The 14,995-nt window shown below is 46.4% G+C and overlaps 1 protein-coding gene across 3 annotated transcripts in view; it reads left to right on the top strand.

Annotated features, from left to right (window-relative positions):
- gtf2h3 (general transcription factor IIH, polypeptide 3) overlaps positions 1 to 14,995 on the top strand; it is a 31,289-nt gene that overhangs the window by 14,346 nt on the left and 1,948 nt on the right. For all 3 annotated transcript variants that reach the window (XM_072240737.1, XM_072240738.1, XM_072240735.1), the window contains exons 6-12: positions 1,461 to 1,490; positions 5,862 to 5,890; positions 7,123 to 7,197; positions 9,874 to 9,927; positions 13,637 to 13,705; positions 14,680 to 14,815; positions 14,901 to 14,937. In XM_072240737.1, the coding sequence (XP_072096838.1) occupies positions 1,461 to 1,490; positions 5,862 to 5,890; positions 7,123 to 7,197; positions 9,874 to 9,927; positions 13,637 to 13,705; positions 14,680 to 14,815; positions 14,901 to 14,937 (430 nt within the window). The remainder of the gene's footprint in view (positions 1 to 1,460; positions 1,491 to 5,861; positions 5,891 to 7,122; positions 7,198 to 9,873; positions 9,928 to 13,636; positions 13,706 to 14,679; positions 14,816 to 14,900; positions 14,938 to 14,995) is intronic.

Below are 14,995 nucleotides of genomic sequence, written 5' to 3'. Positions count from 1 at the left end.
AGAGATGAGGAATTTATTTAGCTGTAGGGTGGTGAATCGGTAGAATTCATTGCCACAGACAGCTGGGGGTATATTTAAAGCAGAGGTTGGTAGGTTCTTGATTTGTAAGGTTATGGGAACAAAGCAGGAGAATGGGGTTGAAAGGGATAATAAATCAGCTACGATGAAATGGTGAAGCAGACTCAATGGGCTGAATGGCCTAATTTTGCTCTTATGGTCTATATTTTTGTAAGATTTCATTATTATTGCTATAATTTGCAGAGTTTCACTATTGTCCACATAAGAGAAGCTTCCTCATGCTACATTCTTAAACAGGTGACTCTTGCCCAACATTTACAACATTTCTCTGGTAGATAGATTGTAAACATCTCATTATTAAGAGGTTTCTGGGCAGATATGGAGGGAAGTCTGTCAGTTTTAGGCCTAAATTTCAATCTTGTCAATGTGAACATTGTAGAGGAGATATTGTTCCTCACAGAATTCTGTTTCACCGCCCTCTAACCAGCACAGATTGGAGCATCCGGTCAGGCCACAGTCGAGTTTAATGTCATCTGCACAGGTCTACGTGTGCGCAGCTGCAACAAAAAACTTATTGGCGCTGCATCACAGCCGCAGAACATCAGATAAGCAGCATTCGCAAGAAACACAAACAAATTAAACACAATAGTTACAAGGAAGAACATAATTAGAACAAAGCAAACAGTTAGTTTAGTGGCAAGTGGTCATTGTCTGTTTGTATGTGTTGTATGACATGACCGTGATTGATCTTGGCAAATTTTTCCACAGAAGTCCTTCTTCTGGGCAGTGCCTTTATAAAGATGGGTGACCCAGCCATTTTCAATACCGTTCAGAGATTGTCTGCCTGGTGTCAGTGGTCACATAACCAGGACTTGTGATATGTACCAGCTGCTCATACGACCGTCCACCACAGCTCCCGTGGCTTCATGCGACCCTGATCGGGTGGGGGTGGGGGGGCGGGGCTAAACAGGTGCTACACCTTACCCAAGGGTGAACCGTACGTTACTGGAGAGAAGGAGTGCCTGATACCTTCTTTGTATCTCCATCCCACCACGCCTGTGGTCATAGTGTTGCCAAACTCTAGTGATTGGGGTTGTGCCGGCTGGTTAGAGCACCAAATGGTTGAAGGGAAGTAGCTGTTCTTGAACCTGGTGGTGTTGGACTTGAGGCTTCTGTACCTCCTGCCCAATTGGAGCTGTGAAAAGCTGGCACGGCTCGGATGGTGGGGACCTCTTTGATAATAGATGTTGCCCTCTCGAGGCAGTGCCTCTTGTAGATGCTGCTGATGGTGGCGAGAGATGAGCAAAATGCCTATCTGTGTGCTGCTGGTCATTCACTTCCAGTCTGATTTAATTAGACGAGTGAAGGTTTGAATTCCATTGCCACTTGTCTGACTCTGCTTCTCACCTGTTGCTTTTTTCTCTTAACACTTCGGATGTCAGATATTCACAAAGTGAATAAGGAGATGAATGGTAAGTAGGAGAGTGAGGTACGACTTATCTTCGTTAGCTGAGATTGCAGAGTGAGATATCTGATTGAGTTAACGAATCTTAGCTCCGCGATAATGGAAGGTCACTCCATTCCCCTTACAGAGCACGTGGGAGTTCGGCATTTTGTGTCGTACTTTTCTATAACTATGTGGGGATTGCAGAAACCACTTGTAGACTTCCACCACTTGGTTACAAGTGAGAGTGGTTTAAATTATCGAGTTCAAAGTTCAAAATACACTTATTATCAAAGTACATTTTCGTCACCATATACAACCTTTAGATTCATTTTCTTGTGGGCATTCACAGTAAGTACAAAGGCCAGTGAGGCCCCTCCGTTGGTCAGGGTCGACCACTGATGTTGTCTCCCGGCTGTCTGCGTGATATACAAGCCAGGGCAGTATGGTAAGCTGCTGCCCATGTAGCAGGCTCCCCTTTCCACACAGCCGTTGGATCTGAGGGAATGACAGAGACCAATGGTTTGTTACCTGCGGCAGCGCAGGAGTTGCCAGACAGTGTCGAACTCAACATAGGACTGCTTCAGGGACACCAGCTCCATAATTTTCCCTCGAGGTTTACTCCCAAAGCCTTCCCCATGAGTTGAAACGTTCATTTGGAGCAGACTCAATGGGCTGAGTGGCCTAATTCTGCTCCTATATTTTATATTGCCTAACCTGCTGAGTGTCAGCAGCATCTTCTGTGTTTGTAACTGTTAATGTTAGTCACAGTTAGACTCCATCTCCCATTGCTTTGTCCACTTTCCAAGAGCACTACAGCACAGAAGGAGGCCCTTCAGTCCATCTAGTCTGTGCCAGCCTGGTCTCTGCCTAGTGCCGTCTACCTGCACCCCTACCATAGCCCTCCATACCTCTCTCATCCATGTATCAGAATCAGGTTTAATATCACTGGCAGACAAAATTTGTTGTTATGTAGCAGCAGTACATTGCAATACATAATCATAAAAACTATAAATTATAGTAAGATGTAATTTTACATCTTACTATATATTTAGACAGTTACATTAAATAAGTAGTGCAAAAAAAACAAATAAAAATGCAGTGAGGTGATGTTCATGGGTTCAATGTCCAGTCAGAAATCGGATGACAGAGGGGAAGAAGCTGTTTCTGAATCACTGAGTCTATGTCTTCAGGCTCCTGTACCTCCTTCCTGATTGTAGCAATGAGAAGAAGACATGTCCCGGGTGATGGGGGTCCTTAATGAATGGTGCCGTCTTTTTCAGGCATCGCTCCTTGAAGCTGTCCTGGATGCAGGGGAGGCTGCTGCCCATGATGGAGGTGACTGAGTTCACAACTTTCTGCAGCTTATTCCAGTCCTGTGCAGTGGCCCCTCCATACCAGACGGTGATACAGCCAGTTAGAACGCTCTCCAAGGTGTATCTGTGACGTACCAAATCTCCTCAAACCCCTAGTGAGGATTGCCACTGTCTTGCCTTCTTTGTACCTATCTAAACTTGTTTTAAGGGTGACAATCCACCACTTCTGCTGGCAGCTTGTTCTGCACTCACACCACCCCCTGAGTGTAGAAGCTCCCCCAGATTTCCCTTCAATATTTCACCTTTCACCCTATGTCTATGACCTCAGGTTGTAGTCTCACCCAGTGTAAGGGGAAAATGCCTGCATCCATTTACCCTATCTATACCCCTATATTTTTGTATCCCTCTCTAAGATCTTCCTTCATTCTCCTGAACTCCAGAGAAAAAGTCCTAACCTATTCAGCCTTTCCCTATAACTCAGGCCCTCGAGCCCTCGTAACATCCTTGAAGATTTTCTCTGCAACTTTCATTATTGATATCTTTTCTGTAGGTGGGTACCAGAACTGTGCACAATAGTTGATCTAAATCCCGTTGTAACCCAAGACAACCTTCTTCACTGTCCCAGTATACCACTGATTTTGGTGTCATCCACAAATTTAGCCAAATCATTCACATATATGACAAACAACAGTGGACCCAACGCTGATCCCTGTGGCACACCACTGGTCACAGGCCTCTGGTCTAATAAAAACAACCCTCTGCGACACTCCCCCCCCCCCCCATCACTCCTACCGCGAAGCCAAATTTGTTTGCAGGATTGCAGACGTTTCATCAGTCGAGGTGACATCATCGGTGCACAATTGAGCGTTGCTTTTGCTGAGTGCACAGGTTTATATTGGTCCGACTTGTTCTGATTGGTTTACTGTCGCACTGGCTGCTAGTCTCCACTGGGTCCCAGCCAACTGGTTTGCTAAGTGATCTCCACTAGCCTGTATCCCTGGTCATCAGTCGTTGTGAGCGTTGACTGCTCGGGTGACCATGGCTCACCTCTTGGTGCTGATCTTGCATATGCACAGGTTGGCAAATCGTGCCCAGTTCAGTATGCTTGTTGATAGAGTCTTCCGTTGAGAGCCAAGCTTCTTGCTTTGTACTTCTGCCAGTATTTTTGTAGGTTCCCACATGAACTTGTGTCCTTCTTGGTTTTCATGTGCTGAGATGTATCAGAGGATTGTGTCTTCTTACGGCCAGTTGATGTTCATGCAGTTTTGTGGATAGTTTTCTCTCTGTCTGTCCTACGTAGTGTTTGGAGCAGTTGGATTTGGTATGTTACGTTTGTTCTCTCCATGTGGGCTGTTGGATAATTGGGTTTCGAGACTTACCACAATTCACCCTGGATCTCATGCGATGTAACCTTCCAGACTAGCCTTCTATGCAGGACCTTACCAAAGGCCTTGCTGAGCTCCATGTAGACAACATCTACCACCCTTCCTTCATCAGTCCTCTTTGGTCATTTCATCAGAAACTTCTCTCAAATTCATGAGACATGATTTTTCCACACACAATAAGTCTTTGTTTTTCCGAATACTGGTAGATCCTCTCCCTCAGAATTCCCTCCTGTGACTTTACCACCACTGATGTTAGGTTCACTGGCCTGTGGTCCCATGGCTTACCCGTACAGTCCTTCTTAAATAAAAGTTCAACATCAGCCACTCTCCGATGCTGCGGTACAGACCCCTGGGTGATAAAGGTATGAGTATCTCTGCCAGGGCTCCAGCAGTTTCTTCTTGGCTTCCCACAATGTCCGAGCATATACTTGCTCAGGCCCTGGGGATTTATCCACTGTGCGCCTGAAGACAATCTGGATGATCTGTCAGATCAAAATTAACATCAGAAGAACAGAATGGCCTGCCGTATTCCTATTGATATTCATCATATAAATATGTTTCAGGACATCATTGCTCTCTTCTCTGAATTCTGTCTCCCCCACGACTTTCTCGGCATTTAAATCCTCATCCTTGGGTCTACACATAGGCATCCATTCTCATCCTGTTCACTTTCCAGTTGCTCTTTTGCCCTTAATATACTAACAGAATGTTAATATACTTTCAGGTCCTGTTATAGTTATAGATTTGTTAAGTATGCCCGCGAGAAAATTAATCTCAGACTTGTAAATAGTGATATATGTGTACTTTGATATTAAATTTACTTTGAACGTTGTAGCTTTTAGTATTCTCCTTTATCTGAACTGCCAAGGATGACTCATGTACCCTTTTTGTTCTGATTGCCTTACCGTATACTCTATATCCTCATACGCAAGGGATTTGTCCATCCCAGCTGCCTAAAACACTCTTAAACTTTAAAAATTCGGTGATTACAGGAGTTTAAGGGTTAAAGAGAAACCATGCCTCTGATAGGGGCGTCCAAATTGAAATCAAAATCCCTGCTCTAGAAGTTGTGTTATCCTGATCCTGGGTTCACATGAACATTTTAAAGCCGAAAAGGATGGGTTTTGTAATTACGGTTTTCAGAGGTTATGGAACTGTGGTGGGTAAATAAACCTCAGACGAAAGATCTCCTCAAACACCCCTGTAGCTTCTGGCTGCCTGACCTGATTCAGGATCAGAATCAGGTTTAATGACACTGGCATATGTTGTTTTACAGCAGTAGGGCATTGCAATATATAATAATAAAAAACTATAAATTACAGTAAGAAATATTTTTTTACAAATTACATGAAACAAGTAGTGCGAAGAGAGCAAAAAAGAGTGAGGTAGTGTTCGTGGGTTCAATGTCCATTCAGGAATCTGATGGCAGAGGGGAAGACTCTGTTTCTGAAATGTTGAGTGTGTATTTCCAGAATTCCGAATTTTTATTTCAGGATTACATCACCTCACTGTTTTTCTTTTGAACACCGGAGTTCAGGTGATGATCTGCCAAGTCATAATGTACAGAGAGGAGCAGAATTCCTACCCCCTTCCTGTGATAGTTCAGTAAATGTGCCGTGTTACACACTGAGGAACAGCTTAAGTTCGATTTGTAACTTGATGTCACAATATTTTCCCTTCTGTTCCCACAAAATGCAGCCAGCCACGAGCTAAAGTCCCGAATATTGGTGAGTTTTCTGTAGCTACTGTCAAAGATTACTTGTTGATCTGTTTTTTTTATATTTGAAGATACAACACAATGACAGGCTCTTCCAGCCCTTGATCCCACGCTGCTCAATTTTACCGTGCGACCAATTAACCTACAAACCCGTCTGTCTTTGGAGTGTGGGAGGAAACTGAGGCTCTGGAGGAAATGCACGTGGTCGGAGGTGGCGGGGGGGGAACGTGCAAACTCCTTACAGGCAGCAGTGAGAATTGAACCTGGATCACTGGTGCAGAAAGAGCATTACACTAATCACTACGTTACCATGTCCCCCCCCCCCCCCCACTTCTTGTAAGATGTGGGGTGATGTTCTGCTGTTGGCTGGGAGCCTGAGAAACCTGTGGCCCACCTGAGCCCTGGCAAGGGTGACCCAGGGGGACATATAGCTGTGAGCCTGGGAGTGCCGGTCTGGACACGGGTCGGCCTGGGGACTATGGAGCAGCAGGGGGTGGGGAACAGGTGACCTTGATTGTGGAGCGGCAGGGGGTGGGGAACAGGTGACCTTGACTGTGGTGCAGCAGTGGGTGGGGAACAGGTGACCTTGACTGTGGAGCGGCAGGGGGTGGGGAACAGGTGACCTTGACTGTGGAGTGGCAGGGGGTGGGGAACAGGTGACCTTGACTGTGGAGTGGCAGGGGGTGGGGAACAGGTAACCTTGATTCTGGAGCGGCAGGGGGTGGGGAACAGGTGACCTTGACTGTGGAGTGGCAGGGGGTGGGGAACAGGTGACCTTGACTGTGGAGCGGCAGGGGGTGGGGAACAGATGACCTTGATTCTGGAGCGGCAGGGGGTGGGGAACAGGTGATCTTGACTGTGGAGCGGCAGGGGGTGGGGAACAGGTGACCTTGATTCTGGAGCGGCAGGGGGTGGGGAACAGGTGACCTTGACTGCACCTCTGGCCGTGAGCAGGAATTTCTTTAGCCAGAGGGTAGCGAATGTGTGGAATTTATTGCTGTAGACGGGGACGTCCATTTAGAACAGCGATGCGGAAGAATTTTTTTAGCCAGAGAAGCCAAGTCATTGAGCATGTTTAAAGCGGAGGTTGATAGGTCAGGGTATCAAAGGTTATGGGGAGAAGGCAGGATCATGGGATTAAGATGGATAATAAATTAGCCATGATGGAATGGCAGCACACTCAACGGGCTGAATGGCCTAATTCTGCTCCTACGTCTTATGGTGTTATGGTCTCCTCCACAGGTTATTAAAGCCGCTGAGGACTCTGCTGCTCAATATATGAATTTTATGAATGTTATCTTCGCAGCGCAGAAGCAGGTAGGTTCCTACGCAGAATGAGAACTCTTAACACTGATTAATTAAGGTTTGTTAATCTGTTCATTAAGGTTTCACAGCCATGAACTATATTGTGAAATCTGAGTCACTGCTGTGCAGTAAGCTGCAGGCTTCATACGGGCCAATGTGCTGGCGACAGGTCAATGGTTTTTAGTGGCATCAACTCAGGAATGCATGTTGGTCAGTTCACTGAAGATAACTTCTATGTTTCCATGATATACTGTCCTGGGATCCTTTATGCCTAGAGGAGACTGTAAGGTTGGCTATTATTTAATGATTCCTCTGAACCCTCCAAACCACGATTTCCAGATGTCATACTGACTTGACTTACAGGTGACTCCAGTAATAAATCAAATCTCTCCTGGCAACACACATCAAAGTTGCTGGTGAACGCAGCAGGCCAGGCAGCATCTCTAGGAAGAGGTACAGTCGACGTTTCGGGCCGAGACCCTTCGTCAGGACAAACTGAAGAAAGAGTTACTAAGAGATTTGAAAGTGGGAGGGGGAGGGGGAAATGATAGGAGAAGACAGGAGGGGGAGGGATGGAGCCAAGAGCTGGACAGGTGATTGGCAAAAGGGATACAAGAAGATCATGGGACAGGAGGCCCAGGAAGAAAGACAAGGGGGGAGGAGAAAACCCAGAGGATGGGCAAGAGGAATAGTCAGAGGGACAGAGGGAGAAAAAGGAGAGTGGGAGAAAGAATGTGTGTGTAAAAATAAGTAACAGATGGGGTACGAGGGGGAGGTGGGGCATTAGCGGAAGTTAGAGAAGTCAATGTTCATGCCATCAGGTTGGAGGCTACCCAGATGGAATATAAGGTGTTGTTCCTCCAACCTGAGTGTGGCTTCATCTTTACAGTAGAGGAGGCCATGGATAGACATGTCAGAATGGGAATGGGATGTGGAATTAAAATGTGTGGCCACTGGGAGATCCTGCTTTCTCTGGCGGACAGAGCGTAGGTGTTCAGCAAAACGATCTCCCAGTCTGCGTTGGGTCTCGCCAATATATAGAAGGCCACATTGGGAGCACAGGATGCAGTATATCACCCCAACCGACTCACAGGTGAAGTGTCGCCTCACCTGGAAGGACTGTCTGGGGCCCTGATTGGTGGTAAGGGAGGAAGTGTAAGGGCATGTGTAGCACTTGTTCCGCTTACAAGGATAAGTGCCAGGAGGAAGATCAGTGGGGAGGGATGGGGGGGACGAAAGGACAAGGGAGTCGCGTAGGGAGCGATCACTGTGGAAAGCAGAGGGGGGGGGAGGGAAAGATGTGCTTAGTGGTGGGATCCCATTGGAGGTGGCGGAAGTTACGGAGAATAATATGTTGGACCTGGAGGCTGGTGGGGTGGTAGGTGAGGACCAGGGGAACCCTATTCCTAGTGGGGTGGCGGAAGGATGGAGTGAGAGCAGATGTGCGTGAAATGGAGGAGATGCGTTTGAGAGCAGAGTTGATGGTGGAGGAAGGGAAACCCCTTTTTTTAAAAAAGGAGGACATCTCCCTCGTCCTGGAATGAAAAGCCTCATCCTGAGAGCAGATGCAGCAGAGACGGAGGAATTGCGAGAAGGGGATGGCATTTTTGCAAGAGACAGGGTGAGAAGAGGAATAGTCCAGATAGCTGTGAGAGTCAGTAGGCTTATAGTAGACATCAGTGGATAAGCTGTCTCCAGAGATAGAGACAGAAAGATCTAGAAAGGGGTGGGAGGTGTCAGAAATGGACCAGGTAAACTTGAGGGCAGGGTGAAAGTTGGAGGCAAAGTTGAGGAGAGAGTTCTGATAGTGTTGATGGAATAGAAGTGTATTTCCAGGATGTCACGGTGTGGCTGTCACGTTTTTAATCCACGGTTCTTTTGGAGGCCAGGAAGGAGGCACAAATTTTGTTGTTTATTAAGGGTCAATAGAGCAAAGAAAATTGAGAAACGGACAGTGATAATGGTCTTGAAAATGAAGGGAGAGAAGACAAAAAAAAATGGTGCTGCCATGTGGTGTCTCATTTTACACCCAAAGATAAGAAACATTCCTTTTAAATTTGCAGAAAAGAGTCAAGCAGTCAGATACCCAGTATTCAGATAATGCAATACCAAGAGAAGCCTTCAGTAGAATACAGAGAACTGTGACCACTAGGGGACACACTGAACAACTGCATATACATACTGTGACCACTAGGGAGCATGCTGAACAACTGCATATACATACTGTGACCACTAGGGGACACACTGAACAACTACATATACATACTGTGACCACTAGGAAACATACTAAACAGTTACATGTATATAAGTTGTTATATAACATACAAGCAGTTAATTGATTGTTAAACTGGAATAAAATAACAATTAAAGAGTTTAATCCAGCAATGGGGATATGTGGCCGTGGTGCACAGTGCACCTGCTGACTCCTCCCCTTGATTGAGATCACTTGGGTATGTGAGAAATGGAGACTGGAGACAAAGCGGTTTGGATAACTGATGTACATTAATAGATGGTATAGTTCTGTGGTGGGGTAGAGAGAGACTGTTTACAGTGGGGAATATTCCAGGCAGTTTGTTGTACATTTATAGATGGTACATTTCTGGTGGTGAGAGTGGAGGGAGAGACTGTTAACAATGGGAATAATCCAGGCAGTGTGTAATACAAATATCTGGATTCTTTCTCTCTTAGAATATTCTGATTGATGCATGCGTTCTGGACTCTGATTCTGGACTCCTGCAGCAGGTAAGTAAGGGTTGATGCTTTAGATTGAGACTGTCTGCTTCATGTAAAGTATCTCTGTATTAGAGTGCACCTCATAAAAATACCTTTTATCACATGTATCATTGAGTAGTACAGCACAGTATGGGTCCTTTTTTCTACCATGTACAGTACCGACCTATATAAACCTCAATCTAATCCTTTCCTCCTCCATGCCCCATAACTGTGTTTTTTTTTTTACAATCATGTGCCGATCTAGAAGTCCCTTAAATGCCACTTCAGTATCTGACTCTTCCACCACCTGGCAGTATTTTCCAGATGCCCGCCTCTCTGTGTGTGTAAAAAAAAAACACTTATCTCTGACATCCAACCATCACCATCATCTTCTTCAGGCCATCACCCCTACTGGGGTTCAGGCTGCTGACAGCAGCTTACCAGAGTCCTCTGTTCTGGGCCACTCTTTTAAGGTGTAACATAGAAACATAGAAAATAGGTGCAGGAGTAGGCCATTCGGCCCTTTGAGCCTGCACCACCATTTATTATGATCATGGCTGATCATCCAACTCAGAACCCTGCCCCAGCCTTCCCTCCATACCCCCTGATCCCTGTAGCCACAAGGGCCATATCTAACTCCCTCTTAAATATAGCCAATGAACTGGCCTCAACTGTTTCCTGTGGCAGAGAATTCCACAGATTCACCACTCTCTGTGTGAAGAAGTTTTTCCTAATCTCGGTCCTAAAAGGCTTCCCCTTTATCCTCAAACTGTGACCCCTTGTTCTGGACTTCCCCAACATCGGGAACAATCTTCCTGCATCTAGCCTGTCCAATCCCTTTAGGATTTTATACGTTTCAATCAGATCCCCCCTCAATCTTCTAAATTCCAACGAGTACAAGCCCAGTTCATCCAGTCTTTCTTCATATGAAAGTCCTGCCATCCCAGGAATCAATCTGGTGAACCTTCTTTGTACTCCCCCTATGGCAAGGATGTCTTTCCTCAGATTAAGGGACCAAAACTGCACACAGTACTCCAGGTGTGGTCTCACCAAGGCCTTGTACAACTGCAGTAGTACCTCCCTGCTCCTGTACTCGAATCCTCTCGCTATAAATGCCAGCATACCATTTGCCTTTTTCACCGCCTGCTGTACCTGCATGCCCACTTTCAATGACTGGTGTATAATGACACCCAGGTCTCGTTGCACCTCCCCTTTTCCTAATCGGCCACCATTCAGATAATAATCTGTTTTCCTATTTTTGCCACCAAAGTGGATAACTTCACATTTATCCACATTAAATTGCATCTGCCATGAATTTGCCCACTCACCCAGCCTATCCAAGTCACTCTGCATCCTCTTAGCATCCTCCTCACAGCTAACACTGCCTTCGTGTCATCCGCAGACTTGGAGATGCTGCATTTAATTCCCTCATCCAAGTCATTAATATATATTGTAAACAACTGGGGTCCCAGCACTGAGCCTTGCGGTACCCCACTAGTCACTGCCTGCCATTCTGAAAAGGTCCAGTTTATTCCCACTCTTTGCTTCCTGTCTGCTAACCAATTCTCCATCCACATCAATACCTTACCCCCAATGCCGTGTGCTTTAAGTTTGCACACTAATCTCTTGTGTGGGACCTTGTCAAAAGCCTTTTGAAAATCCAAATATACCACATCCACTGGTTCTCCCCTATCCACTCTACTAGTTACATCCTCAAAAAATTCTATGAGATTCGTCAGACATGATTTTCCTTTCACAAATCCATGCTGACTTTGTCCGATGATTTCACCGCTTTCCAAATGTGCTGTTATCACATCTTTGATAACTGACTCCAGCAGTTTCCCCACCACCGACGTTAGGCTAACCGGTCTATAATTCCCCGGTTTCTCTCTCCCTCCTTTTTTAAAAAGTGGGGTTACATTAGCCACCCTCCAATCCTCAGGAACTAGTCCAGAATCTAGCCCCATCTTCGAAGATCCTTCCTCTCCCAGGGATGAGGTCTTTGGAGCTTCTGTTGCCATTTCTATAGCTCTGGGTTTTATGGGTTGCTAGCACCGTGCCCAGCCCTCCTCCTTTTGCAGCCGGGCTTGAGACCATCCCCTCTGTTACATTCCCCCTATACTTTCCTCCAATTACATTAAAATTATGCCCCTTCAACTTAGCCAGTTCTGCCCTGAGATAAGTCTGGCTGTGCACTTGATCTAAGCTTCCTAACCTCTATCAAGTTTTGGATTTCATCCATCAAGAATTGCAGCTTGATTGATACCACATCCATCGCTTGAAATACTCTGTCCCTCTGGCACCAGCATTGATGTGTGTGACATTATTAATTACATTTAAAATCTATTAATGCTGTTCTTGTGAACCTTGGGTGCTCCATTCCATGCAGTCATTCCATGCTCTGTGAAATACAACTTGACATCTCCCCTGAACTTTCCTCCACACCGTTAAATGGATGTCCTTCGGTATTGGCCATTGTCACCCTGAGGAAAAAGTGCTGATTGTTCTCTCTATCTATGCCTGCCTTAATCTGTTACACCTCTATCAAGTCTCCTCTCGTGCCCCACTCCAAAGAAAAAAGCCCTAGCTCACTCAGCCTTTCTCAAATCTCCTCTGAGCCCTCTCTAAAGCTTCGACATCCTTTTTATAATGAGGCGACCAGAGGTGAAGACAATACTCCAAGTTTAGTGTAACCAGAGTTTTATAGAACTGCAGCATTATCTCACAACTCTTGAACTCAGTCCCCCAACTTCTGAAGGCCAACACATTATACGCTTTCTTAACCACCCTATCAGCTTGTGTGACAACCTTGATCTGTAGACTCTAGACGCCAAGATCCCTCTGTTCTTCCGAGCTGCTAAGACTTCTGCCATTAGCCTGTACTCTGCCTTCAAATTAAATTTTCTGAAGTGAATCACTTCACAGTCTTCTAGACTGCACTCCATCTGCCACTCCTCCACCCAGCTCTGCATCCTATCAATATCCCATTGTAATCTACGGCAATCTTTTACGCTCTCCACAACCCTGGCAAGGTTTGTGTCATCTGCAAACTTACTAACCCACCCTTCCACTTCCTCATCCAAATTATTTATAAAAATCACCAAGAACAGGGGTCCCAGAACAGATTCAGGTGGAGCACCCCTGGTTACCGACCTCCAGGGAGAATACATTCCATCTACAACCACCCTTTGACTTCTGTGGACAAACCAATTCTGAATCCACTCAGCCAGGTTTCCCTAGATCCCAAGCCTCCTGACCTTCTGAATGAGCCTACCATGGGGAAACTTATCCAACACCTTACTGAAATCCATATACACCATATTCTCTGCTCTACCTTCATCAATCTGCTTTGTCACATCCTCAAGTAACTGCTCTGGTGGTCTTTGCGTCGTGGAGCTAGATCTGTTGATGTCACCCTGGTGTTCTCTGTGTTACTCCAATGTCGCTGCCTCTTGGTTATTGCAGCTGCTGTTGGCTCTGTGTTGTGGAGCCGTGCTGCCCCCCGTCTCAGCTGAAGTGATCCTTTGGCACAGTATCATTTGGGCATTCCCTCCCGCCCACCCAGACTGTCTCAGCTTGGGAATGTGTGAGTCTGGGAGGTTTTGGTCTCTTTCCTGTCACCAGGACACTGAGAGCTGTACTCTCTCTGTGCTGATCAGTCCGAGGTTCTGTACCCGGTGTACAGGGATTGTGGAACCCATTTGGGTCTGCTTAATTGGGGTTTTCTCTCTGTCCATAGGCTGCGGATATAACCGGCGGATTATATTTAAAAATACCACAGCTGTCAGCAATCACCCAGTATCTGCTGGTAAGGTGATTCCTTAAACATGGAGTTTGCTGGTGCCTGACTTGTTCAGTGGTTCTCCATCAGGGGGCAGGGGCAGGAGCAGGAGACAGGTGTGTGTGCACGTGCGCGAGTGAGACTGTGCCTGTGAGTGTGTGAATGATTGTGCCTGTATCTGTGTCGGCGTGTGTCTTTATCGGAGTGTGCGTGGTGATGTGTGTTGTGAGTGAGACTGTGTCTGTGAGTGAGTGAGTGTGTGTGTGTGTGGGGTGTGATGTGATGTGATTGGGACAGTTGCATGTAGGGGAGACGGGAGTGTGTGTGTGATGCCGGGGTTGGGTGTTCGTGTATGGGAGAGGGAGGGTTGGTGGGTAACAGGGTGGGTGGGGTTGGGATCCACCAGAACCTCTGTTGAACTTCAGGATGTTGAGAACTCAGACACTGGGAATTAAACATTCTGTGAAGAGTAAAGATCCTCTCTGGCATGGTAACGCCACCTCGACCTTGCATCCACCCTGCCTGGTGAAGGTCCCTCCCAGAGATGGGTCCCAGTCTGCTTTACTGCTGCTTTGGTCTGCCTCCTGGGCAGGTCAAAGTTCAACTCTCACCAGAAATTTGTAAGTTTAACACAGTGGCTTGGTGGGCTGCGTCCTGTGATGTGTTGTGTTTCCTCAGCAGGGAATGGGGTGGTTCGTATCACTGTGTTCGTGCTAATCATGGCAGTGATGAGGGACTGAGACACCCTCCATGAACCCTGATGAGAAAGTCCAGAGAGAAACTTCTGTTCCACACAATTTTATCGTGACGTGGGTATCCCAGGAAGCCCATCCCGTTGTTCAGTTGGACCTGCATCTCAGTCTATATTAGGCCCACATTCCCTGACACCCTTCTGAACAGAAAGTCCTCAGCTGAGAGGAGTTGTTGAGGCTCTGAATGTAATTCTCTGGCTGTTTCTCTCTCCTCCTTGCCCCGCCCCACCTCTCACCTCTCACCTCCAGTGGATGTTCCTGCCAGCGCCAGAGCAGAGGTCCCAGCTCGTCCTCCCTCCCCCAGTTCATGTGGATTACAGAGCTGCCTGCTTCTGCCACCGAAACCTGATCGAAATTGGCTACGTGTGTTCTGTCTGCTTATCCAGTGAGTCTCAAACACTTTCTCGGTTGTTGAAACTTTTAATTGTACATTGTTCAGTCTCTAATGAATTTCTCTTTTTAATTTTTAGTATTTTGCAACTTTAGCCCTATTTGTACGACATGCGAGTGAGTATTGGGGGAGGGTTCAGTGGTTTGATTCCATTATGGTGGACCCATTGTGAGT

The sequence above is a fragment of the Mobula birostris genome, chromosome 22, assembly GCF_030028105.1.
Source record: "Mobula birostris isolate sMobBir1 chromosome 22, sMobBir1.hap1, whole genome shotgun sequence".
Classification (NCBI taxonomy): Eukaryota; Metazoa; Chordata; class Chondrichthyes; order Myliobatiformes; family Myliobatidae; genus Mobula; species Mobula birostris.
The sequence above is the reverse complement of the archived record's forward strand: the minus strand, read 5'-3'. Positions and strand labels throughout refer to the sequence as shown.